The following is a 24,137-nucleotide window of genomic DNA, read 5'->3' on the forward strand; positions in this document are numbered from 1 at the left end:
GAGTCCCATGTCCAGAGTCTCTTATCTTAGGGAGTGCAGACAAGTCTCTGCCTATTAGAGTTTCACTGAGCGACCTACCTAAGGGGCAGGCAGGGAAGGGGCTTCAAGGGACAGAGAAAATGTCCTTGTCCCTCAGTCATCTGTGTATAACCTTCACAAACCCTGGTCCTCAGTAGACATCCATCAGCAAATGCCAAACAAATGAGCAAATGGCATTATCCCAATGTGTCCTGGGCACCCATTACATGCCAGGCTCTGTGCTGGGTACTTGAATGAAGGAGGAGAGGAAAAAAGTAAATCTGTCCCACATGTGAGAAACCTCTCGGCCATGGCAGAGGCCAGGGCAGGGACTTGGGCAGAGGTCTGGCAAGCCTGGCAGAACTCACCAATCAGGTGACTCAAATAAGGTGCTCCCTCTCTGAGAGCAGCCCAAAGCCTGGTTTGGAGAAACCAGGGGAGGCTGGGAGTGTCCGGTTTGGGAGGGGACACGGAGCCTCAGTGGTCTCTAGCAGCTAGGAAGTGACAGGCAACTTTCAAGGGAAGTGCCTCGATCTGTCCTTGCTATTAATGCGTGTCCTGGAGCCTCACCTTGCTTTTTTGTCTATCATCTTTGTTCGGTGACAGTTGGGAAAGACCTGGAAGCCCCTCAATGCAGTAATAGCTTCTCCTCTTCCACCTCCTGCTGCTATTCAAAGCACTGGCCCCTGATGTATTCTCCGTGTGGTTTTGATTAGGAGGGAGAAAAATAGTTATGTATTTGAAAAACTCTCCCTTGAGTGACTTCTTTGAGGAAAAAAAAAAAATCATCCATATCAAAGCAGACGCTTTTCAGATTGCAGGTCCAAATATTCTGGAAAGTTCAGGAGTCACTCGCAATTTAAATCTCTTGAAAGCCAACTAGTTAATTACTTCAGTTAGAAGGTGTCATCTCTATTGTGCTCCACACCTAAGGTTGGGGAAGAAAAGTAATATATTTCGGCAAAGAGCTTCAAAAAGTGTTGGTTTTTTTTCCCCTCCTGCAAAGCACTGCATAGCAATCTTGTATTTGTATACCATTTGTATTTCCAATGCAATTTCTTCTCAAATTATATCATTGCAGCACCACAGTATTTATGTGAGGCTGGGACAGAGGAAGGACAATTCTTCATGTTTTGCAGAATTTTGCAGAGAGGAGAAGTATCAGGCATAAGATCACACTGAGAGTTGGGAGCAGGATTCACTCAAGAACCCAGGGGTCCTGACTCCCAGGTGTTCTTAAGCTGGGACCACATAAGTGGTCTATGGTTAGGCATCTGAGGTTTTGATGAGCCTGTGAAATGTGAATGTATGTTGTTCTAGAAGAGCGATCCTTAAATTTCAGCTGCGTCAGAATCATCTGGAGAGCTTACTCAAAACATATTGCTGGTTCTCACCCTCAGAAATTACTGATTCAGTGAGTGCTGGGGAGAGGCCCAAGAATGTGCATTTCTAACAAGTTCCAGGTGGTGATGTTGCTGCTGGTCCAGAGACTACACTCTTGAGAACCACTCGTCTTGGGAAAGGGCCTTAGCTTTCATTAGAGTATCAGAGGAATCCGTGACCTAGGGGACTTGAGCAGCGCTAGTCTGGATGTTGTAAGGGACTGCCTATATCCTCTCTTCGCCCAGGGTCTGAGCTGATGCCCAAAGCCCTGTCCACACGCATCATTGGTGGCATCTGGTGGTTCTTCACGCTCATCATCATCTCTTCCTACACGGCCAACCTGGCTGCCTTTCTGACCGTGGAGCGCATGGAATCACCCATTGACTCTGCTGACGACCTGGCCAAGCAAACCAAAATCGAGTATGGGGCTGTCAAGGATGGGGCCACCATGACCTTCTTCAAGGTGAGGCCCTCTCCCTTCTATTGCAGCACCATGAGCTGATCCTCTCCAGACCTTTAGTGAGCAGAAGAGGAAAGGGCATCTCTGCCCTTCCCTAACCACGCATGGCCAATGGGTCAGAATCCCCCAGGCCTCAGCCCCACCTTGTTTGGACTAGTTGACTTTGGGGAGCTGTGGTGATGTGGGCCAAATGGGTTGGCCTCAACACAAATCCTAGAAGTTTCTGTGCCTGAGATGAGCAATGTGAACATGTTACGATTCCTTAAGTCATAAGAAGGAGACAGGTGGAGAGAGGGGCCTGGAGAAGGGGGAAGCAGGGGAAGAGCTGCCCAGACACACAGGCCCTGGGGGCTCCCTGCCTTGGCTTCAGATCTCAATGCCATCCATCTCGAGGAAGCTAGTCTGAGGTCGGGGAGACGGCAGCAGGGCCAAATCTTGAGAGGAAGGGAGGAGGTTTAGAACTTGAACAAGTGTTTACAGACATTACTGAGCATGTTACACTCTAAGAATGCTAGCGTCAGCAGATAAAGTCCCTGTCACCTGCTCAAGTGACTGTTCTAATGGGTATCTGGCCATGATTTCATTGCTCCTCCTGCTCTGTGAAGTGTTGGCTCAGTGCCCTCATGTTTTCCACTTTCTACTGTAGTAGCTGAGGGCTTAGGAGACTCTGGCTGGCCCCGAGAACCAGAAGCTGCAAAGGTTCTCCCAGAAATTAAAGTAGTAATGACAGTAGCTACTGCCACTGAGATCTCACAGTAGGCCAAGCCTGTAGTAAATGCTGGGCCTCATTTAATCTTCGTGACAAATCCTGGGAGGCTGATACTCGAATTATTTCTACTTTCCATGTGTGGAAACTGAGTCCCAGAGCAGCTAAGTGGCTTGTCCAGGACGCCCAGCTGGAGGAGCCAGGTGATACCCAGGCCTGCCTTCCTCGAAGCCCCTGTTTTACAACAGTGGTTCTTAGACCTGGGTGTGCATTCAGATCACCTGGAAGACTTGTTGAAACACAGCTTGCAGGCAGGCCAGGCACAGTGGCTCACGCCTGTAATCCCAGCACTTTGGGAGGCCATGGTGAGCAGATCACGAGGTCAGGAGTTCAAGACCAGCCTGGTCAATATGGTGACACCCCATCTCTACTAAAAATACAAATTACAGGTGGCGCCGCACCTGTAATCCCAGTTACTGGGGAGGCTGAGGCAGAAGAATCACTTGAACCCAGAGGCGGAGGTTGCAGTGAGCCGAGATCGCGCCACCACATTCCAGCCTGGGTGACAGAGGGGTTGGGTGGGAAAGCCTTCTACCTCCTGGGCACTGCAGCCCTCTAGCACTCTCTCCCTTCCCCGCTGCCCAGCCCCCACCATGTCCCTCTTTGAGGTTGGAAACAGCCTTGTAGTGAAGAGACAGCGAGGGAGGAAAGGAGCTTCCCTCTTGGATGTTGCCAAGAGGGATGTTGGTTGACTTGCTTAAGAGGTCACTACTGTGTATTTAGAGTGAGGGGAAGACAACGGCATTATCAAAGGCATGTTGGGAGCACTATGGGACTCTGTATGTGTTCCTGCCTATGAGTGAGTAGGTGAGGATGTGTATACATGCATGGCTTCACATGGACATGTAGCAGTATATAATATGTGGGAATGTGCATGTGTGTGTGTGTGCACACATGTGCCTGTGCACAACTCTGCCTGTGTGGGGACATGTGTGTATTTGTGCTTGGACATGTGTCTGCATCTATGTGTATGTGTGCTTGAACATATGGGTGATGCATGTCTGTGATCTGAGCACGTGGACACGTGCCAGTGAATGTGTACAAGTGTGTACCAGAAGGTCTACATGTATATGTGTACAGAGAAAATACATGTGTCTGTCTGCTTGGATATCCTCATGGGTATGTCTAGATAAGTGGAGGGCAGATGGGCCTGTGTGTGTGTAATGGCCTGCTTATGCATGATACATGTGTGTGTATACTAGCCTTTGTGCGTGTATGCCTGTGTAATGGCCTACGCATGCATGAATCTCTGTGTGTGTGTATAATGGCCTGTGCATACATATGTATCTGCGTGTGCATGTATAATGATCCATGCAAGTATATATGTCTGCATGTATGTGTGTATAATGGCCCGTGTATGCATATATGTCTCTGTATGGTGGTGGGGGGTCTGCGTATGTGTATAATGGTCCATGCATGCGTACGAATGTGTCTCTGGGCGTGTGTGTGTGCATAATGGACTGTGCATGCATATGTGTCTGCATGTGTGTGTGTGTGTGTGTGTGCGTGCACACACATGCTTGCCTGCTCATGCCTATCCCCAGGCTGTGGCCCAGCCCTTTGACTGTGCCAGAGCATCTCTCATGCATAACGCATGAGCCCATCTCTAAGCAGGGCTCCCGATCAAAGGGAAATGGCATAAATAAGCCTGGTGCAAGCTCATTGCTGCTGATTGGATGTCCTTGTCTCCCTCCATGCTAAGATGCTCAGATTGGCTTCCCAGAACCTAGTCCCAGCTCCCCACTGAGCTGCTGCCCTCAGCATCAAGCAGCACCTCCCGCAGCCTCCTCTGCCCTCACCCACCTTCCCTGCGAATGGCACAGTGAGGAGGGCAAAGGAGAGATACAAATGCTGTCACCTAGCTGGGATGCTGGGGCTTCATGAGCCCATGCTCACAGGAGTCTGTGGGTCAGAAACAACAACTCCACACCCCCTGCATAACCAACTCCACTTTATTGCTCTCCCTATGGTCAATTAATTCCTCTTTATGCCTGGCCACATTGTCTCCTGCCTTAATTCAAGTGAAGTTCTTCTTGCCCAGGTTCCCTGTCATCGGCAGCAGCAATGGGACTGTTACTTATGGGAGAAGAGCCTGAATGTAGATACATTAACTTGCCCCCACCTGAGATGATGAGCTAGAAGCACCACTACCCCGTGCCCCCGCTGAAGGTCCCTGGATGAACCAATTCCCTGCCTTGCCACCCCCCTGCCCTCTGTAGTTGGACTTCCTAATTAGACCTTCCTCCAGACCAGGTGATAGCCTCCTGGTTAGCACAGAATGTTTGCAGGTTAGAGCTGGAAGGAGACCTGAGATTAACCTAGAGAAACAGGCCCAGCCCATTATCACACAGCAGATCAGTGGTGGAGCCGGTTACAAGGTCAGACATTCTGTCTTCACGCACAGTGCCCTCCCCTACATCCACTCTAGGGTCTTCTCCTTGAGAGGTGGTCCTCCCCTGCCCGTGAGAGTCTATGGCAAGGCTGCACTACTGTTGAACAGGAGGCAGCTCCCGGAGGAGCCATCAGATGTCTGGGAGACATTGGCAAAGTCAACAATAACAGTAACACTTAATGAACACTTACTTTGTGCCAGGCACCATTCCAAACACTTTACCTGTATTTGTTTATTACATCCTCAATAACAGCCCTGGAAGGTAGATTATTATAATCATCTCCATTTGACACATGATGAAAGGAAGACCCAGAGAGGCTAACTGACTTGCCTAAAGTCCCACAGCTAGTGAAATGCAGAGCTGGAATTTGAACCCAAGCAGCCTGGCTCTAGTACCTATGCTCTTGGTCACTGTGTTCATATGGCTTCTCTAAGGACCCAGCCACAGTCCTCAGGAGGCAGTTGGGGAAAAGTGAAGCCACAGTCAGTTGACCACATACGCAGCCCTGCACAGTCCTGGCACGTCGTAGTTGCTCTAATAATACATGTTGAGTGGATGCTGTTGTTGAGTGAAAGGATGGGATTTAAAGATGGCAGTAGCCAAGTGGCACAAGTGCAGGAGACAATATCAAGGACTAAGAACCAAGTGGGCAGCCTGTATTGAAGGTCCAGAGTGCAGGACAGATGAACTTGATTTCTGTGGTTAGCATGTTCCTGGTTAAGCAGCACACAGTCTTTAAAAACTCCCTGACTGAGAGTAGAACTCACAAGAGAGAGAAAACCTGTTTCTGTCCAAAGACAACAGCAGCAGGAAGCGGGACGCTGGGCTCTCGGGGGTCTCTCGATCCCTCGCCCCCACCCTGCAGCCCCATCATTCCAAAGGAAATTTCATTTGAAGAGTTGTCAGGGAGCAGCAGACATCACAGTGTCTCCTGTGTTGTCCTTCCTCCGTCTTGGAAGATAAAAATTAATTAGGAGATGAAAAAGGAGGCCTTTGAAAGCACTGTTTGGCTGTAAAAATATGTAGGCAAAACGTAAAGGAGAACATTGCGAAAGCGTGTTCTTTGCAGGGAAGGCCACACAGCTTTGATGAGAGAGGAAGTTGGAAGACAGCTTCTCCAACCACTTAGACCTTTTTCAGTGCTGGGGGTGAGGGAGCACATAACAGGTGAGAGGGATAGTGGCTTAGGGAAGGAGTGGGAACTAGGGGCCCGAGAATGTCAGGTTACCTGGGCCCGTGGCCATTGTCAGGCCCCCCTCCTTGCACAGCTTCAGTCCTAGCATCTGACCTGGGCATGCTCTCAGAGAGGTCACCCGGCCCACCCCCTGCCTCTCAGCTACATGACAGACCCTTCCCTGAGCTGGAGGGCCTAGGAATATGCTCCCCAAACTCAGCTTCCAGCTTCTCCTGACCCATCTGCTGGCCTCTCTCACATACAGCCTTAGCCCTGCCTTCAAGCAGAAGCAGGTAGGGGGACCAAAACATAATGCCCAGGCAAAATTCAGTGTGGTGCCGCCTGTCGTCATCAAGTTACATCAGTTTTAAAGTCAGACAGACCAGGATTTGAGTCTGGGGTGATGTCTCTGCTGGTGACCTTAGCCAAGTCACTTCACTTCTCTGGGCTTCCATATGCTCCCCTGTATGACATAGATACTTATTTTCACCATGCAGCAATTGGCAAGAGGGTTCAGTGTACAGTGGTTAGCTCAGAGCCAGGCATACAGGAGGACTTAGGTCAAAGGCTTTCTCTTCCGCAGAGCCCTCCGGTTGGCTGAACACAAGCCAGAGAAGCAGGCTGGACACTTTCCTCTTGCCCCGAAGTTCCCTCCTGGGGCAGATTACTTAACTGGAGCACACTGGAGATGACCAGCTAATGGGCACCCACTTTGTGGAGCTCTTGAGATTATTAAATGGGATAATTCGTGTATTTACCTCACAGCATTACCTGGCACAAAGTAGGCATGCAGTGAATGCTAACTTTTTATTGTTTATTGTTGCAGACTGGTGATATACAGGCCTGTGCAGCCCATAGACATGATTTGGAGGGGCCACACATTGCTTATTAATATATGCATATTTTTTAAAAGCATCAATTGCAGGAGTTCTCAGCAGCTGAGAGGCAATGTTTATCTCCAGTTTACAGACTCTCACCCAGCCTTCTTTTTCTTTTTTTTTTTTTTTTTTTTTTTTTTGAGACAGAGTCTCGCTCTGCCGCCCAGGCTGGAGTGCAGTGGCGTGATCTTGGCTCACTGCAAGCTCCGCCTCCCGGGTTCACGCCATTCTCCTGCCTCAGCCTCCCGAGTAGCTGGGACTACAGGCGCCCGCCACCTCGCCCGGCTAGTTTTTTTGTATTTTTTAGTAGAGATGGGGTTTCACTGTGTCAGCCAGGATGGTCTCGATCTCCTGACCTCGTGATCCTCCCGTCTCGGCCTCCCAAAGTGCTGGGATTACAGGCTTGAGCCACCACGCCCGGCCTCCAGCCTTCTTTAGTTACTTCAATACCCAGCCTGGCCCCTGTCGGCATTTGAGTTTTTACCCCGTTAAGTGCCGTAGCCACTCAGCACTATAGAGAATTTTCTCCCCAGTTTCTAGATGAGAAAACTGGGCCTTAAGGAGAATTAAGGAGCCTTAAAGGAAAAGAGTGACTCCGGCCACCTATGGAGCCTTAGAGGCGGGCTCTGTATTCAACACTTCACACCCTTTGTCTTGTTCAATGTTCACGATCACCCTAAGTAGCAGGTACTCTTACAACACCCGTTTTACAGATATGGAAAGTGAAGCTCAGAGAGGTGACGTCGCTTGTCTGTGGTCACAGAAGGAGCAGGCATTTGAGTCCAAGCTGGTGTGACCCCAGAGTGTAGTAGAGCTGACCCCTCTCACTACCTCCACCCCCAGCCTGCAGTCCCCCACAAGCAAGCCTCAGGCATGTGCAGCCAACAGGGTCCGCTGCCAGGATCGGGGGTGAGCAAGGAGCTAGACTGTCCTTACCAGGGGGACTGTAGCAGCGGGCAGAGGCAGTGGACTCCAAAGAGGCCTCCTGTCTCCATAGAAATGACCCAAGAGAAATGATTAACTGCTCAAGTCCATGGATCCAGTAAGGCCAAAGATTCCACACTCAGAGATAAGAAAGCCATTTAATATGGAAAAAGGTCTCCTTTCCAGGATGGAAAACACCCAAGGTCTTGTATGCAATCCCATCGCTACTGCATCTCTGCACACATTCCCTGAAACTCAGCTCCCTTTTGAATTGCTATATATATATGTAGACTTATATACATTCTCTTGTACAGAAATGTTAAATTCTCAAGATTAAGTATCTTCAGTCAGGGAAAATCAATTTGCTTCTTTGAGGAGGCTGGAATTGAAAGTCGTGAGCCTGGAATTTACTTTCTTGCCAATTTTACTGATAAAAAAAGCATCTCTGTCCTGGCACACCGCCGTGTATTGGTTGTTCCAGATGATTCCATTAGTTGATTTGGGTGACTAGCCCTGAAACAATCCTTAGTAAGGTTCTCTCCAGGGCCAGGACAGGCAGGACAACACAGGAGCTGTAGGTATGTGGGACTTTATTCCCTGGGGTGGTGATGATAGCTGTGGCCAGTGATGGCAACTCAGGCCTGTGATGGCAACTCTTCCAGAGATGGGAGAGAGGAACCTGGGGGTCCATGAAGGGCCCTGGATTTATCTATCCCTGCTTAGATATGCCAGAAGGAACCCTTTCAGGGTTGTGCCCCAGAATCACTGAACTACTCAAGGACAGAAGGACAGCACTTAAGGGGAAGCAGAGACCATGTGCAGATGAGGTTGAGAATGGGGGCCCCAAGGTAGAAGACGAGGGCAGTGGGGACCATTCTAGGAAAGCAGATTTCAGACACATCTACCTGAAGGTGATGGAGATAATAATTTAGTTGGTACTGGAGCCAGGAGTCTCTTAAAATTAACGTCACAGCCAGCTTCTTGCCTTGTTTTCACCTTCCATCTCCACTGGCCCAAGCTCTCTGTTGTCCTTTCCCATCTTCCTCATTCAGTTCCTTTACCCACTGGTGCCTTTCTTGTGTCTTTCCTCAGAGCCCATCTGCCTCAACACTCCCTTCAGCCCCCAACCGAATTTTCTGTCTCCATCTATGGTGTTGTGTTACTGGAAAGAGCATATGGTTTGGTGTCAGGCAGGCCTGTATATAAGAGGAATAAAGTGTTGGGGTATGGGGAGGATACAAGGAGGAGTTTAGAGAAAGAGAAGTTCTTAACCCATTCTGAGACAGAAGGAGTAGGTGGGGCTTCCTGAGTGATTCATTGTCAAGTTACTTTTCTAAGGACTTGAGATTTATTGGATGGATGACTGAGAGGGTGGGTGACATGGGAGAGTGAGTGGGTAAGATGGGTGAGGAGGAGAAAGGGATGGATGATTGGGGGATGGATAGGTAGGTAAGAGAACAGATGGATGGATGGATAGATAGATGGTTGGATAGATGGTTAAATGGATGGATAGATAAGTAATAGGTGGATAGTCAGAGTAGTTGAATTAACTAGTGTGTAGATGGTATGGATGGTAGCATGATCAGATATGTTAGTGGATGGGTGGGTGAGTGGTTGGATGGATGGATGATGGGTGGGTGGATGGGTAGGTGGGTGGATGTGTAGGTGGGTGGATGGATGGATGGATGGATGGATGGATGGATGGATGGATGGATGGATCTATGGGTGAATGGATGGGTTGACGGGTGGATGGAAGGATAGATTAGATGGGCAGATACATTAGGAGGTCTGATTGCTTCATCTATCTTTGGTTCTCACCTCTGGTAGAAGAGGGAGAATTGGGAAAGCAGAAGAGACAAGGATGGAAAGGAGCTGAAGAGCCGCAATCACTGGAGGGAGAAAAGTATTTAGGTTCCAATAACCAGGATGGTAGAGTATCGGGAACATGTGTATCTGGCAAAGCAGGGATGACTGGACTAGGATACTTTGATTACAGGAATAGTTGGAATTGATGATTATTTGAAAAAGCAACTATATTGGGAGCAGAAGTCGCTTATGTGAGTATGTGGTTGAAAGGGTGTATAAGTTATCTATTGCTGCATACCAAATTACCTGAAACTTCATGTTTTAAAAGAACATTTGCTGTCTCACAGCTTGTGGGTCAGGAATCCAGGCAGTTTCACTGAGCCCTCTGGCTCAGGGTCCCTCATGGGGCTGTAGTCAAGGTGTTGGCTAATGCTACAGTTATTTTAAGGCATGTTTTCCAAGCTCACTGCATGCTTGTTGGCAGGACTCAGCTCCTCCCAGGTGATTGAACTAAAGGCTTCAGTTTTTCACTGATAGCTGGCCAGAGGCTGCCCTCTGTTTCTTGTCCTGGGAACCTCTCCATAGGGCAACTCACAACATGGCAGCCAGCTTCCATCAGAGTGAGACGAGCCAGAGAGAGTACCAGTCACAGTCTCTTGTAACCTAATTTTGGACATGACATCCCATCACTTTTGTGGGGAGTTAAAAGCAAGTCACTAGTTTCAGTCCACATTCAAGAAGAGGGGATTACACAAAGGTATGAATACCAGAGATGGGGATCACTAGGAGCTTTCTACAACAGGAGAATCTGGGGAGACGGCGAAATTGGAGGTGGAAGAATCTGCTTATCGGAAATTTTCCAGAAAATAAGAAACAACTGGGGAGGCAGAAGAGCTGAACATCAGGAAGATTTTTAAGGGCAAGAATATTGAGTGGGGCAAAACCTGGGCCACAGGAAGCACTGAGGTGGAAGAATAGCTGGGGAGGTGGAAGAATAGCTGGGGAGGTGGGAGAGCAGAGAGCACAAAAGGCTTAGAGGCAGGGATTGCAGAGGTAAGAGAGTCCTGCGGAGCTGGAGTAGCTGGAGAGCAGCAATGGCTGAAAGAAGGGCAGGCTGAGGACCAGGAGGGGCTGGGAGAGGCCAGTGAAAGCTGCAGGCATCTGGGCCCTTTCATGCCTTTGGCTTTGGGGCAGGTAAATTTGTAGGTTGGGGAGTGACTGCTTATCTGTGAAGGTGCCCCCAGCCCTGTTCCCAGAGGAGGCATCACTGGCACTCAGCTGACAATGGTGCTCAGATGTAATTCCAAGGAGTCCTGCCTGTGGCTTTGGGGCCCCCTCCTGTTCCCACTGCTCTTCCTCAGGACATGTTTGGGTCTCTAGAAGCCAGTTTAGGAGGGCACAGCCCTTGCCAGAGCTAGGAAGCACCGGGAGAATAGAAAGTACACTTTCCTCCCAGGCTCCACAGCCCCCTCCCAGCAGGCACGGCTTCTTCCCCATCCCCCTGCCCATTCCCCAGTCCTGCGCCAGCCTTTTCAAGTGCACCCATGCCATCAGGCACACTGGAGCTGGGCCGGGTGCCAGTCAGACAGGCTGACATCACAGACAGGCACAGCTAGACTTGGAACCAGCCGGGCTCAGTGGGGCCTGCAGAGCCACCTGTTCCCCTGAGATCAGCCAGGGCAGGGTTGACCCCTGCTGGGAGCAGGCAGTTGGCAAAGCACTAAGTTCCCAAGAAATCTCATGAATGCCATGCACCCTGGTCTGCAGTCTCCCCAGGCAGCAAGGGACACTCAGCCCTTGCCTTCCTCTCTCCTGGCCCCAGTAACCTCTCTGTGTCTCCCCAGGGCAGGCATAGCATCCTACCCCCTGGACCTGGTCTTAGGGATTCTGGTTTGCTCATGCAACAGTGTCCAGCCCAGGACCCTACAACCCTGAGCGCTGGTGCAGCTAAAGGGGGCTTGCAGACCACCTCCTCTGACTGCTCTTACTTTTTTCCCCCACTGCAATTTGCACCCTGTTCCTTCCTCACAGTAATGAAGTAGAACATGTTTGAGGCAAAATCTTCCCCTGAAACAGGACATAAAAGAGGCCTCCATTGGTTGAAGCGAAAGGGGAGGCCCAGGACCCACTCATCTTTGCCCCAGTGAGCAGCCGTCTCTCTCCCTCCACCCTCACAGTGGTTTCTGTGAGGCAGGGCAGCTGAGGGGTTAGGGGTATGGACTCCGGAGCCAGATGGCCTGAGTTTGAAGCCTGACTTTGCTACTTAGTGCCTGGGTAAACTTAGGCAAGTGACTTAGCTGTGCCTCAGTCTTTTTATCTGTAAAATGGAGCTCATGATGGTACCTGCCTCCTGTGATCGCTGTGAAGAATCAACGAGTTAATGCAGGTAGAGCACTTAGAACAAAGCCTGAACGTGCTAACTTTTAATAAATTTTAGAGAAAGAAAATCCATGTTTAAAGTCAGTTTGAAGACCACTCGTGCCATGGTCAGGGTTTCCAGGAAGCAGGCCTGAGTCTGCATTTCTGCTTTATCCCTCGCCGGCTGTGTGTTTGGGGACCTTTGCTCCCAGGGCCTCAATTTCTATATCGGAGCACCGTGTAGCACTCCCTTTCTCTGAAGACTGTAGACCGAGTTCAAGGCCCCAACCCCCGTTGAGCAGGATATGCAGTGCTTGGTCCCTGGTGTGGCTAGTAACAGTGTGTGCATCACCCCTTCCCTCGCGGCCCAGAAATCCAAGATCTCCACCTTCGAGAAGATGTGGGCCTTCATGAGCAGCAAGCCCTCGGCGCTGGTGAAGAACAACGAGGAGGGCATCCAGAGGGCCCTGACGGCCGACTACGCGCTGCTCATGGAGTCCACCACCATCGAGTACGTCACGCAGAGGAACTGCAACCTCACCCAGATTGGGGGACTCATTGACTCCAAGGGCTACGGCATCGGCACGCCCATGGGTGAGCAAGGGGCTGCGTGTGGGAGGGGCAGGGGTGTGGGCAGAGGGGGAGCTCCACCCCCGTGTCCACTCACGCTCCCTCTCGCAGCTCATTCCATGGGGCTGATAAAGGTGACATTTTCTTTTTCTCCCTTTTCTTTTCTTTCTTTTTTTCTTTTTTTTTTTTTTTTTTTTTTAAGGCGGAGTTTCACTCTTGTTGCCCAGGCTGGAGTGCAGTGGCATGACCTTGGTTCACCGCAACCTCCGCCTCCTGGGTTCAAGTGATTCTCCTGCCTCAACCTCCCGAGTATCTGGGATTACAGGCATGCGCCACCATGCCTGGCTAATTTTGTATTTTTAGTAGAGATGGGGTTTCTCCATGTTGGTCGGGCTGGTCTTGAACTCCCGACCTCAGGTGATCTGCCCGCCTTGGCCTCCCGAAGTGCTGGAATTACAAGTGTGAGCCACCGCGCCCGGACATAGGTGACATTTTCTCAGCCCAGAAGCAGAGGGATGGAGCTGCATGCCTTTTGAGGGTGGCCCTGACCTAAGCAATGAGAGCTGGGACAGACACAAGGTTCAGGGACAGTTCCCAGAGGCCGTTCCTGCCTTCCCTCTCCTGCCCCTGCTGACGCAGCTCAGGGGCACTGGGCCTTCAGGGAACCCACAGGGACTGATACACAATGGGTACGACCTCCCTGCTCAAACAGGACATTTCCACCCACCCAGATACCATGTGTTGATTTAAAGAGGACTCACAGGGATAGGGCCCCCCTTTTATGAGCTGATCCAGAGGGCTAGTGGTGGTGGCCTGACCAGGGTGTTGGCAGGGCCAAACACAGCATGGGCCACACGCCACTGATGGCTAGGGGTCCCTTCTCCCTGCTCAGGCTCCCCATACCGGGACAAGATCACCATCGCCATCCTGCAGCTTCAGGAGGAGGACAAGCTGCACATCATGAAGGAGAAATGGTGGCGAGGCAGTGGGTGCCCTGAGGAGGAAAACAAAGAGGCCAGCGCCCTGGGGATCCAGAAGATCGGGGGCATCTTCATTGTCCTGGCCGCCGGGCTGGTCCTCTCTGTGCTGGTGGCCGTGGGCGAGTTTGTATACAAGCTCCGCAAAACAGCAGAGAGAGAGCAGGTAAGCCTTAGAGCTTGGAGCCTGCACAGGACGTGGAAGGAGATCCACGCTGACTTCACCCCTCTATGTGCCAGGCACACAATAGTGTCTCATCGCAGCCTCACAACAGCTCACCCTGTATCCAGTGGGCCAGCAAGCCCTGCCACTCTACCTCTGTCCTGACCTAGCACTTTTTTCCATCGCTGTTGCCCCACCCCAGGCCAAGCCCCATCACCTCCTGCCTGGATTATGCCGCAGCCTTCAAACTGGCCTTCCAGCCTCCACGGTTCCCCAGCACCATCCACAATTCACACAGCAACCGGTGCCTTGTTTAAAACTTAACTCAAACCATATCATTTTCCTGCATAAAACCCTCCAGGGTAATTGTTGAAGGTGGGTGATGGTTGCATAGTGGTTCATTATACCGTTCTCTCTACCTTTGCATATATTTGGAAATTTCCATAATCAAAAGTTTAAAAAGGAAAAGTTAACAGGGTTGGCCCAAGCATATAGACAGTAGAACTAGGCTCAAGCCTTCTGATTAATTCAAGCATGGTCGGGCAGTAGTTCTGGGTCCCAGTAGCAAATTAGAATCACAGGGAGAAAGTTTTCAAGTGCTAATGCTCTGGACTCACTCCCAGAGACTCTCTGTTTTAATTGGTCTGTGGTGGAGCCAGCATTGTGCTTTTACAAAAGCCTGCAGGGTGATTTAAATGTGTGCCTGAGTTAAGGGCCGCTAGGCGGGCGGGGGGGGGGGGGGGGGGGGGGGGGTCGCGGGGGGGGAAGCACAACTCACAGAGAAGTTCAAAGAGATTGCAGTTAAATTATATATAGAGGGGCCCATTATAAACAAGCAACTTACATATCCGTAAAAAACGAAATGGAATCCTCTATAACCAGCAAGCCTCAGTCAACAAAGAGGAGGGGAAAAGATAATACTCGATGTTGGAATTTGCAAGGGTGGAAGGGAAGGGACACTGTCCAGCATTGCTGAGGGAAGTCTATGCAGGTACTTTTCTGGAAGGCAACTTATGTTCAGAGTCTTCCACAGTATCCATACATTTTGGCCTATCAATTTCCACTTTTAGAAATGTACCATGTGTAAGTGGTCAAAGATAGACACGGTTTTATTTACAAGGAAATTTGCTGAAGTGTAAATTATAACACGAAAAGATGGCAGGGAGGGGTAAACACCTAAATGTCTAACAACAGAGAATGGTTCTCTGTTGATACAAAATTATGATACATCAAAAAAGAACAACAACCAAATTCTCTGAGAATTCCCATTACAGTTAAAAGGAGCTCCCGGCCGGGCTCGGTGGCTCACGCTTGTAATCCCAACACTTTGGGAGGCCGAGCCGAGCGGATCACAAAGTCAAGAGATCAAGACCATCCTGGCCAACACTGTGAAACCCCGTCACTACTAAAAACACAAAAATTAGCTGGGCATGGTGGCTTGCACCTGTAATCCCAGCTACTCAGGAGGCTGAGGCAGGAGAATCGCTTGAACCCAGGAGGCGGAGGTTGCAGTGAGCCAAGATTGGGCCACTGCACTCCAACCTGGAGACAGAGATTTCATCTCAAAAACACAGGAGCTACTCATTCCACCAAAAAGCCTAAAGGATCTATCTACTCCACTTCTCTGACCACCTCCTTCCCTCACTCTCTTCCCCTACTCTGCTCCACACACACTGGCCTCTTGTTCAGTCCTGAACACACCAAGCACATTTCTGCCTTAGGCCCTTTGCACATGCTGCTCCTGGAATGCTCCTCCCTCAGAGGGTATGTTCTTGACATCTTCTGGCCATTCTTGTTTCAGTTCCAATGTTACCTCCTCAAGTAGCCTTCATTACCTGCCCCCATTCCCAGTCCCTCTCTATCCCATTTCACTGCTTGATTCTCTTCCTAATAGCTATCACTGTCTGAAAGTATTTATTTGTTCACGTGTTCATTATCTGTTCCCTCCCATCGTTAGACTGCAAGCTCCCTGAGTGGGCTGCGACCTCATCCATCTTCTTCACTGCTGCATGCCTAACGCCTGGAGCAGTGCCTGGCACATAGTAGGGTCGCATTAAATATTTGTGGAATGAAGAAAAGGAGGCAAGGAGGGATGACGTTCTGCATGTAGTAGGTGAGGAAAGGGAAGCCTGAAGGGGTCACAGCTGGTAGGAGGCAGAGCAAGAATTCAAAGCCTAGTCCCCTGCACACAAGTGACCTGGTGCTAGTGCCCTGGCCTCACTGGGTAAGTTGAGCTATCAACAGCCCCCACTGCCTTCCATGCAAGCTGCAGAACAACCTCTGGAAGCCACCATCATCAGATACCTGTGGGAAATGCTGCGCTCCTGCTGTCCCTCTTGGCTCTGTGCAGGGACCCAGGCCAGAAGGAGGTCCCTGACACCCAACAGCCCTACAGGGACCTGCCTCCCAGTTTCCCACCTCAAGAAACATGTGCTGAACTTCCCTGAGTGAGAAGATACTGATTCTTCCCCTTAGTTGGAAGCCCTTCCAGGAGAAAGTTTATCCATTCATTCGTCAAATGTTTCTTCAGTCCTGACCCTGGGCCAGAGCTAGTGCTTTGGTCAGGGCTCGGGAGTTGGGCTCATGGGGATAAAACTGGCTGGTTCCTGCCCTCTGAGTCCAGTGAAGAAAAACGGCACAGGTAAACCAGAGCTCCTCAGACGTTAATGTGCATGCCATTTAGAACCTCAGTTTGCTCATGTGTAAGTGAGGTTAAGATGATGCCTCACCTACCTTAGTCTCCAAATAAGAATGTCAGGTTTCGTAGACTGCTGCACAAACTAATCACCTTACAGGTGGCAGAGGGATGGGTGGGGTGAAGGTATGAGAAAGATGGGTAGCCTTAGCACAGACTCTGGGAGGAAGGGGCAGAACTGGCTGGAGTTACAGGGCCGGGCATCACTCTGTGCCCCTATTCCGACCCCTCTCCTCCACCCTTCTGCAGCGTTCCTTCTGCAGCACCGTGGCCGATGAGATCCGTTTCTCCCTCACCTGCCAACGTCGAGTCAAGCACAAGCCGCAGCCTCCCATGATGGTCAAGACTGACGCCGTCATCAACATGCACACATTCAATGACCGCCGGCTTCCCGGCAAGGACAGCATGGCCTGCAGCACATCCTTAGCCCCTGTGTTCCCCTAGGCACAGCTGGGGTGGGGACCACAGGCCTGGGGGCTGGGCAGAGGAAAGCAAAGGAGATTGGAAGGAACGTCCCCTGTCCTCACACTGGGCTTGGGGACCAGAGCTGCCACCTGCCTGTTGGGCCAGAAGCCTCCTGCCCTTACCTGCCAGGAAGCCAACAGGCTCTCAGGCCAGCTGCTTGGGCTTCGTCCTCCTCAGATCTTCTGTGGGTTTCTAAAGCTGCCAGCCGAGATAGCCAAGGCCAAAGGAAGCACATGCCTCTCTCAGGCCAAATTCACCCGCCCCTCTACTCTCCTCCAGAGTCAGAAGTTTCTGCCATGGCCCTGCAGAGGCCACAGAAAATGGAAGACATCTCTCATGTTACCATTTCTTCCCCAAGAGCCCAGGCCTCCGTCAGTTGACCATGAGGCCAGAGACACAAGCCTTTGGCGCCTTAAGGAAGTTCTAGCATGGCTGCCAACGGGAGTTCATGGTGAGGGATGCCCATCCCATATGCCTGGGCAGAAGGAAGACTTCATCCCTCTGGGGCTGTTCACATGATCCTGATCTTCTGGACTTGGCACCACCCCTGGCAGCCCCTGTTTTGGCAGAGTTGAAGACAGAGTCACACGGGGAAAAGAGGAGCTTGGGGTATGGGAGAGAAGAGAATGCACAAACAGAAGTCGCCATTTTGGATTCTTATGGACAATGACCCAGTGGTTCCTAATGCTCTAGGAGGTCTCTAAGAATATAAGTGGGGAGTGGCCACAGAAAATTCTTCTCGGCTTTCTGGCCAGAGGAGAGAAGACCCCCTGAATCTCTAACAAAGGATGCCCAAAGACTCAGCCGATATTTGAAGCCCAGCAGAGGAAAAGCAGATTCAACGGAAGTCCCACCGGCTCTTGTGCCAATGGATCTCACCTTCCTGGTTAGCAAGTTGTTATCTAAACCCTGTTCGCATTTGGAAACCTGGGCTCTTTGCCATCTTCTCATCAACAACTCCCCATTCCTAGCTGGTTACCCTTGGCCTTCCTCTGTCTTTTTGAAAGAAAAGAGTTGATTGAAGTGAAAGTCAAGTTGCCCCTCCTCAAAAAGGAGTCAGTGTCCTACTACACAGGCTAACTTGGGGCTAGGTGGGGGAAACCAGAAGGGACCAAAAGAGCTTCTGGTCTCCTAGACTTACCAAATGTAGAGATGCTCCCCAGAAAAAGAAAGTTTCTAGGGACATAATATCATAGCTGGCAGAGGCCCCAAGGGTGGGGAGGAAGAAGCTGCCTCCTGGAGAATTAACCAAAGACCCCACACAGAGACACGAGGCCATCCTGGCCCCTTGTCTGTTGTCCAGAGCAACTGTGACCTTGTGGGGCTTGGGGAAGACAGCAGAGAAGTAGCAGCAGGTTGGGGACCAGCCAGGGGGTGGACCAGATGATCTATGAGTTCCAGCTTGCTGTGACGAATGCTCTAGAGGTCTGTAACTTTAAGAGTCTTGGAAAAGAATGAGACATGAAGGATTAGGAACAAAGTGTCCTTAAAGAGAACACGATGGGCCAGCAGGTTTGCCATGGCCAAGGATGGAGGGCAGGCTTTGAACAGTGCAGGGAGGTTCTGGGGATTCTGGATGAGAACTGGGGTACACCAGCCACTCCACTCCCACCTCTGTCCCGTGCTGCTTGGGAAGCCCGGTTAGGGAAGAGCTACATTTGGATCTCAAGGGCTTTCTCATCTGGGTGAAGGGTAATCTCTAGCAAAGCAGGAGACCACAGTGGGCTCATGTGATAAACACTGTCCCTCTTCCAGACTGTGAACTGCAGGGCCAAACCAGCGGGTGCCCAAAATCCCAGCAGTTCTGGCTGGCTATGTACATTGGACGAGGGAGAGGAGGGCTAGACACACACCAAAGCCCCATGCATGTAATGTTAGGAAAAGCCATGCTGTCATAAGCTTCAGGGTACCGAGGGCGTGTGCATGTGTGTCTGTGTCTTTGTGTTTGTATGTGTGAATTTCAGGGGCTGGGGCACAGGACAGATCTGGACATATAACATAGTCCAGGCCATGAAATAATAGGTGAATCCTTGGGGATCTGATGTGTGCATATGCGTGTGTATGTGTATCTGAGTGAGTTGGGGACGAGGGAGACAATCTGGGTGAGCAGCAAGGCCCCATATATGTAAAAACCGGAGAAGCCATGTCATGTTGGGGCCCTGGTGAGTATGCATATGTAAGCATGCATGCACATGTGTGTGCATGCTGGTGTGTGTGTGTGCATATGTACACTGAATGGCATAGGATGAAGGACAGGATCATAACTGCAGCTAGCCAAATATGCATAAAAGGAGAAGCCATGTCACTAAGGGGTCCATGTGCGAGTGCATGTGCACACATGTGTACAGGCATGTGTGCACAGTGGGAAGCAGGGGGAAGGCCAGGACCAGAGAGTTGTGTGACATGGGTCAATGTGTGCTGTAGACAAGAAGTCATGTGGAGTTGAAGTTTCCGAGTGTATGCGGGACACACACATATGTTCCAGGTCACGGTGGAAGCAGAGACAGACAATCAGGAAGGCCAGGCACCAGGGTCTGTTTGCACTTCTGTCATGGGAGAGATCATTTGTCACAGAGAGTCACCAAGGTTGCATGGGCACACTTGCCAGGAGATGGGGGCGCAACCCTTCGGGGGCTCATGGTGCTGATGCCTTTGCTGTAGACATCATGTCCTGTTTGAAGGGAAAACTTTTTTTTGTAATTCCCAGGTAACAGGATTCTAATGAAGGTATTTGCCAATTTGCTGTCAGCAAACACAATCATTAACCACCATCTTATTTTGTCCAGTACAGTTTCATAGCACGTGCCTCATTCTTGCTCTTGTCTCACACATGTGTTGTGTGCGTGATGCTACATGAGCATGTTCTTCTGAGGCTATGCATATATGTGGATTGTGACAGGAGGAAGAAGTGGTGAGAATTTTTATAAAAGGAACAAAGAATAGTGGATAAATAGAGGCACAATTCAATTAGAGAAATCCCCCAAAAGGTACGGACTGGTCTTTAGACTCCTGTGTGGAAGCAGGAGGGCACACTGCCTCATCTCCTCTCCCGTGCAAGCCTGGCATCCTGAGGTTCAAGTGTTGTCAGTGTGGCTGTTATTCGACTTCTGGTCAATGTCCTGCGTTTGTCCTACAGACCAGCCTAGTATTAAAAGTGCAGTGGGGACCACTGCTGCCCAAGCATGAGCTCTGTCCGGGGGGACTGAAAGTGATGCTACATCTGTGAGGGGGAATGGAGTAGGAAAGTGTTTCCAGTGAGGCAGATCTGGTGTTTTTTTAAGTTTAGGTCTGTCCTGCCAGTGGGCATGGAGCTGAGCTGGGGCAGGTGCATACGTGTGTGTGTATGTGTGTGTATGCACGTGTAGTGTGTGTGCACACACAGGCACTGAGAGGTGATGGGAAACATGAAAGCTTGTTTGGACGGAGCATAAGATGGAATCTGCCTGAACAGATACTGGACTGCCCCTGCGTGGTGCCACATGCCAGCCCTGAACAGAAGAATGTCCCCACCTCATCCCCAAATGCCAGTGCCTCCTCTCCACCTGCTCAAGCTGGCCAAGTTGAGGGGCAGTGGTAAGAAGACACTGACCCCACCACCCCTGCTGAGGCCCTGAGGCTTAAGGACAGTGAGCCCTCCCGATCACTCTCCACTTGTCCTGCTGCTGGTTTCTCTGCTCTGGACAGAAGAAAATCCTGAGAGCGTTGTCAGTGTTCAGGTGGCCCCATGCTGCAAGAGTCTCTCGAGAGGGGAGATGCCACCTTGGCCAATGTGCTGACTTTGAGTGTCTGAGGGGTAAGAGGGCCACCCCCTCCTCACAGCCAAGACTCTGTCTAAGCTGGAAGCACAATCTGGCTCCACCCCCAATCCCTGCCATGCCCCAGGCCCTGGAAAATGGGAATCCTGGCCCAGGCCAGGGAAAAGGGCCAAACGGGTTAGAAATTGCTCCCTCTCCACCAGGTGTGCGCTCACCAAGAACAATCAAAAGCTCCCTTTCTGCCTACTTTTCCAGGGATGGTGGGTCTGTGGGGTGGGTCACAGCTTCCGCTTCGTCACTCAGCTTGAAGTTGGTCCCTCCCTGACCCACTCCCAGCTACATGCACAAACATCTGAAAGTAGGCTGGCCTCTGTGGCTCACATCTGGAATGTTCCTGTGTGGATACCCATCTGCAAAGGGGCTAGAGGTTTGAACAAACAGCTGCATGGACTTATCATCTGGGATGGGCCCAGCCCCATGGACAGATACAAGAAATAAGCCCAACTCTGTGGGCAGGTCTCTGGATTAGACACATCTGGAAGTTGCAGGTCAGGTGGACACATCTGGAAGGGGCCCGGCTGCTGGCCACCATGGAAGGGCCGTGCCCTCTGTCCCCATGGCAGTTTAAAGCAAGCCCTCCCTTCAGTCCTGAATTTGCCCTGGAGTTAAAATTTCAGAGCTGAGGTCGTACATGAAGTCACAAAACTTTTAGGTAGAAGGTTAATGTTCTGTACAATATATATATGAATGTAAAATATATATATATACTGTATATATATATATATGCACAGTGTATATATGACCTGTAGCCCATGTGTATACAACCCTTTCTTGCACGTCTGCACACAGAGTGTACATAACCCAGCCAGCATGGGTGGGGACCAGGTGAGAGATGGGGGCTGCAGCAGCAAAGTCTGGGACGGAGGTCTCAGAGAGCCCCTTGGGGTGAGGAAGGCCCTCCACACATCAGAGCTCCAGACCCTGAAGAAGAGGGCAGAGCTCCATGGTGCTGCCAGGTGAGTCCTGCACCGCCAGGGCCTCCTGTGGGAGGGGCAGGATTGGCCAACGGACCTCATCTCCATCCGAGCCTGTCTGAGGCAGGACAGCCGGGTGTGTCTGAGAAGCAATGTCATGCTAGTACTCAGCCCCTGTGCCAATATTACATTCTAGTTCTGGGGCAGTTCATCAGGAGCAGAAGAGCTGGGAAAGAGCAGACCACTCCCCAGGCGTGTTCTCACACCTGCCTGCAGAATCGCAGGTAGGTTTCAGGCTCCACCTAGGATACCCTAGAAGGTGGGGCTAGTCTCGGTAGCAAAAGCCTCTGCCTCTGATTCTCACCCACTTGCAGAAGCAGTCACAACTTGCACACAACACAGCTCACAGCTAGGGAAAGCACCTGTTAAAGAGAATGCCCCCAGGGCATGGCCAGCATGCTGATACAGTGTTCCCATGCCCCTGTTATTGATCCTGTCCTCCTGCCTTCTAGAACAGTGGACCTCACATCACCTCCCAGATTGTCTCCATTTTATGAATCAAAACTCTGAGGCCTCCAGACATGAAGAAGCAGCCATAGATTCAGTCAAATGCCAGCCAAGGGTTTGCCTCACCTCAGACAACCTCCCCAGCCCCATTTGACCCAGAGACCAGCTGCCAGGGAGTGACCTCAGAGCCAGAGAGGTGAAAGATGAGAGGCAAGAAGGTAGCTCCTAGCCTAGCACGGGCCAGGCTCCATCTATCTGCCCTTCTGTCCCCTGCGGCATCCTGGCAGGGCAGCTGGCAGAGTGCCCCCTCCCCAGGAGGCTGCAGACCTCTGTCCCTGGCTCACCCAGATCGGTCTGTTCTCTGCAGTTCCATTCCTTTAGCCTCTTTTGCAGGTCTGAGCATCTCTGGAGCATGCAGGGGAGGAGATATCTGAAGTGGGCTTCTGTGCAGTCAGCAGCCTGCCCCAGCTTCGGCCTCGGGTGTCAGGCTGGTCTGCACTGAACTCTGGGTCTGCCTCTGGGGCCCTGACCAAGCACGCCTGACTCCAGCCCCATGAGGAGCATCCCGTCTTGGTTCCATAGGAATCATGGGCCCTCTTACCACTGTGCGTCAAGCCCCCATCCCATCTCTGCCTGGGCCGACTTCCTGGTTGGGCCTCCCATGGTAGGGGCCTCAGTTCCCAGGCTCTGGGCTGAGCCCCCAGGCAGCACCATGGGCCTCTGAGACCCTAGACCTGTCCCACCACCCAGACCAGAGTGCCTGGAAGCCCCCTACTCCCACTCAACATGGTTCCCACACACTGGTCTCTGGGCCATTCAGGGGATGCCCTTTGTGGACATGCAGAATTTCTATGAATATAGTTTTTTGTAAACATTTTGTAACAATTTGGGTTTCATAGTAACTGTGTTACTTGCCAATCATTCTAGGCTGATGTAAATAAATTTCCAAACAAATCCGATTATTTTCCTTTTTAAGACACTGTGATATATCAAAGTGCACAGTTTGCTGTATGAAGTAATATGGTTTTAAATTTTAAATAAAATATTTCTAGAAAACAGGGCTCCCTTGAGGTGTGTTTTCTGTTTCTCTTCTCTCCTTAGAACCAGAAGGTGCTGGACGATGAACTTTTGTCATCTTCCCCCAGGGATGACTGTGTCCCAGGCAAGAGACACTGGTGCCCAGCAGGTGGGTGGCTCCGGCCAGCCTCCTGGTTCAGACATTGAGGATGTAGGGTCTGTCCTTGGGACTGTCTGACCTCTATCTTCCCTTCCCTTGGCAACACCCCTCCCCAACTCATCTCCATCCACAAACTCCCTTGGGAGTTGCCACATACTTATTCATGTGGCCCCGTCCCTTTGGTCATAGCTGGTGAGGTCAGGTGGACACCTTATCCCAGCTTGGCCAGAGTCTCGCCTGAGCTTTTTCAGACTGGAAATGAGAAAGCTCTATGTCAGCTGCCCTTTGGAGCCGGAAACTGCTCATACAATCAGAGTTCAGGACAGGGCGTTTCCAGCAGGAAGGGATTCAGTATGGAGGTTTATAAAACCAGTGGAAGAGATGAGGGAGCCTGGCCAACTCGGGCCTCCAGGAATGGCTCCCAGAATAATACAGAACTGACCCACTAGGGCATGACCACCTCTGAGGTGGGAGGAAAGACACCCCAGAGCTGCAATCCAGGGTCCAGGAAGTCCATCAAGACACTGGGGCCGCCACCACCCCACATCATGGTACTCCTCAGCACCCAAGAAGTTGGAGATGAGTAGTGGACTGAAGCTGCTGAAAAATCTCATGTTCCCATGACAGAAACAGCCCAAAGGGGAGTGGCAAGGTGGCCTCTGCCTCACCTCTGCCTCCAACTCTCGTGCAAACA

At 51.0% G+C, this 24,137-nt stretch overlaps 1 protein-coding gene across 1 annotated transcript in view; it reads left to right on the forward strand.

Moving 5' to 3' along the window:
- LOC105494730 (glutamate ionotropic receptor kainate type subunit 3) overlaps window positions 1-23,327 on the forward strand; it is a 239,479-nt gene extending 216,152 nt beyond the window's left edge. Inside the window, exons 13-16 of the mRNA XM_011763465.3 lie at window positions 1,647-1,864; window positions 12,532-12,754; window positions 13,623-13,873; window positions 16,815-23,327. Of these exons, the coding sequence (XP_011761767.1) occupies window positions 1,647-1,864; window positions 12,532-12,754; window positions 13,623-13,873; window positions 16,815-17,009 (887 nt within the window). The 3' untranslated portion in view covers window positions 17,010-23,327. The remainder of the gene's footprint in view (window positions 1-1,646; window positions 1,865-12,531; window positions 12,755-13,622; window positions 13,874-16,814) is intronic.
- The last annotated feature ends 810 nt before the right edge of the window (window positions 23,328-24,137 follow it).

Source organism: Macaca nemestrina, chromosome 1, assembly GCF_043159975.1.
Source record: "Macaca nemestrina isolate mMacNem1 chromosome 1, mMacNem.hap1, whole genome shotgun sequence".
In the NCBI taxonomy this organism is placed as follows: domain Eukaryota; kingdom Metazoa; phylum Chordata; class Mammalia; order Primates; family Cercopithecidae; genus Macaca; species Macaca nemestrina.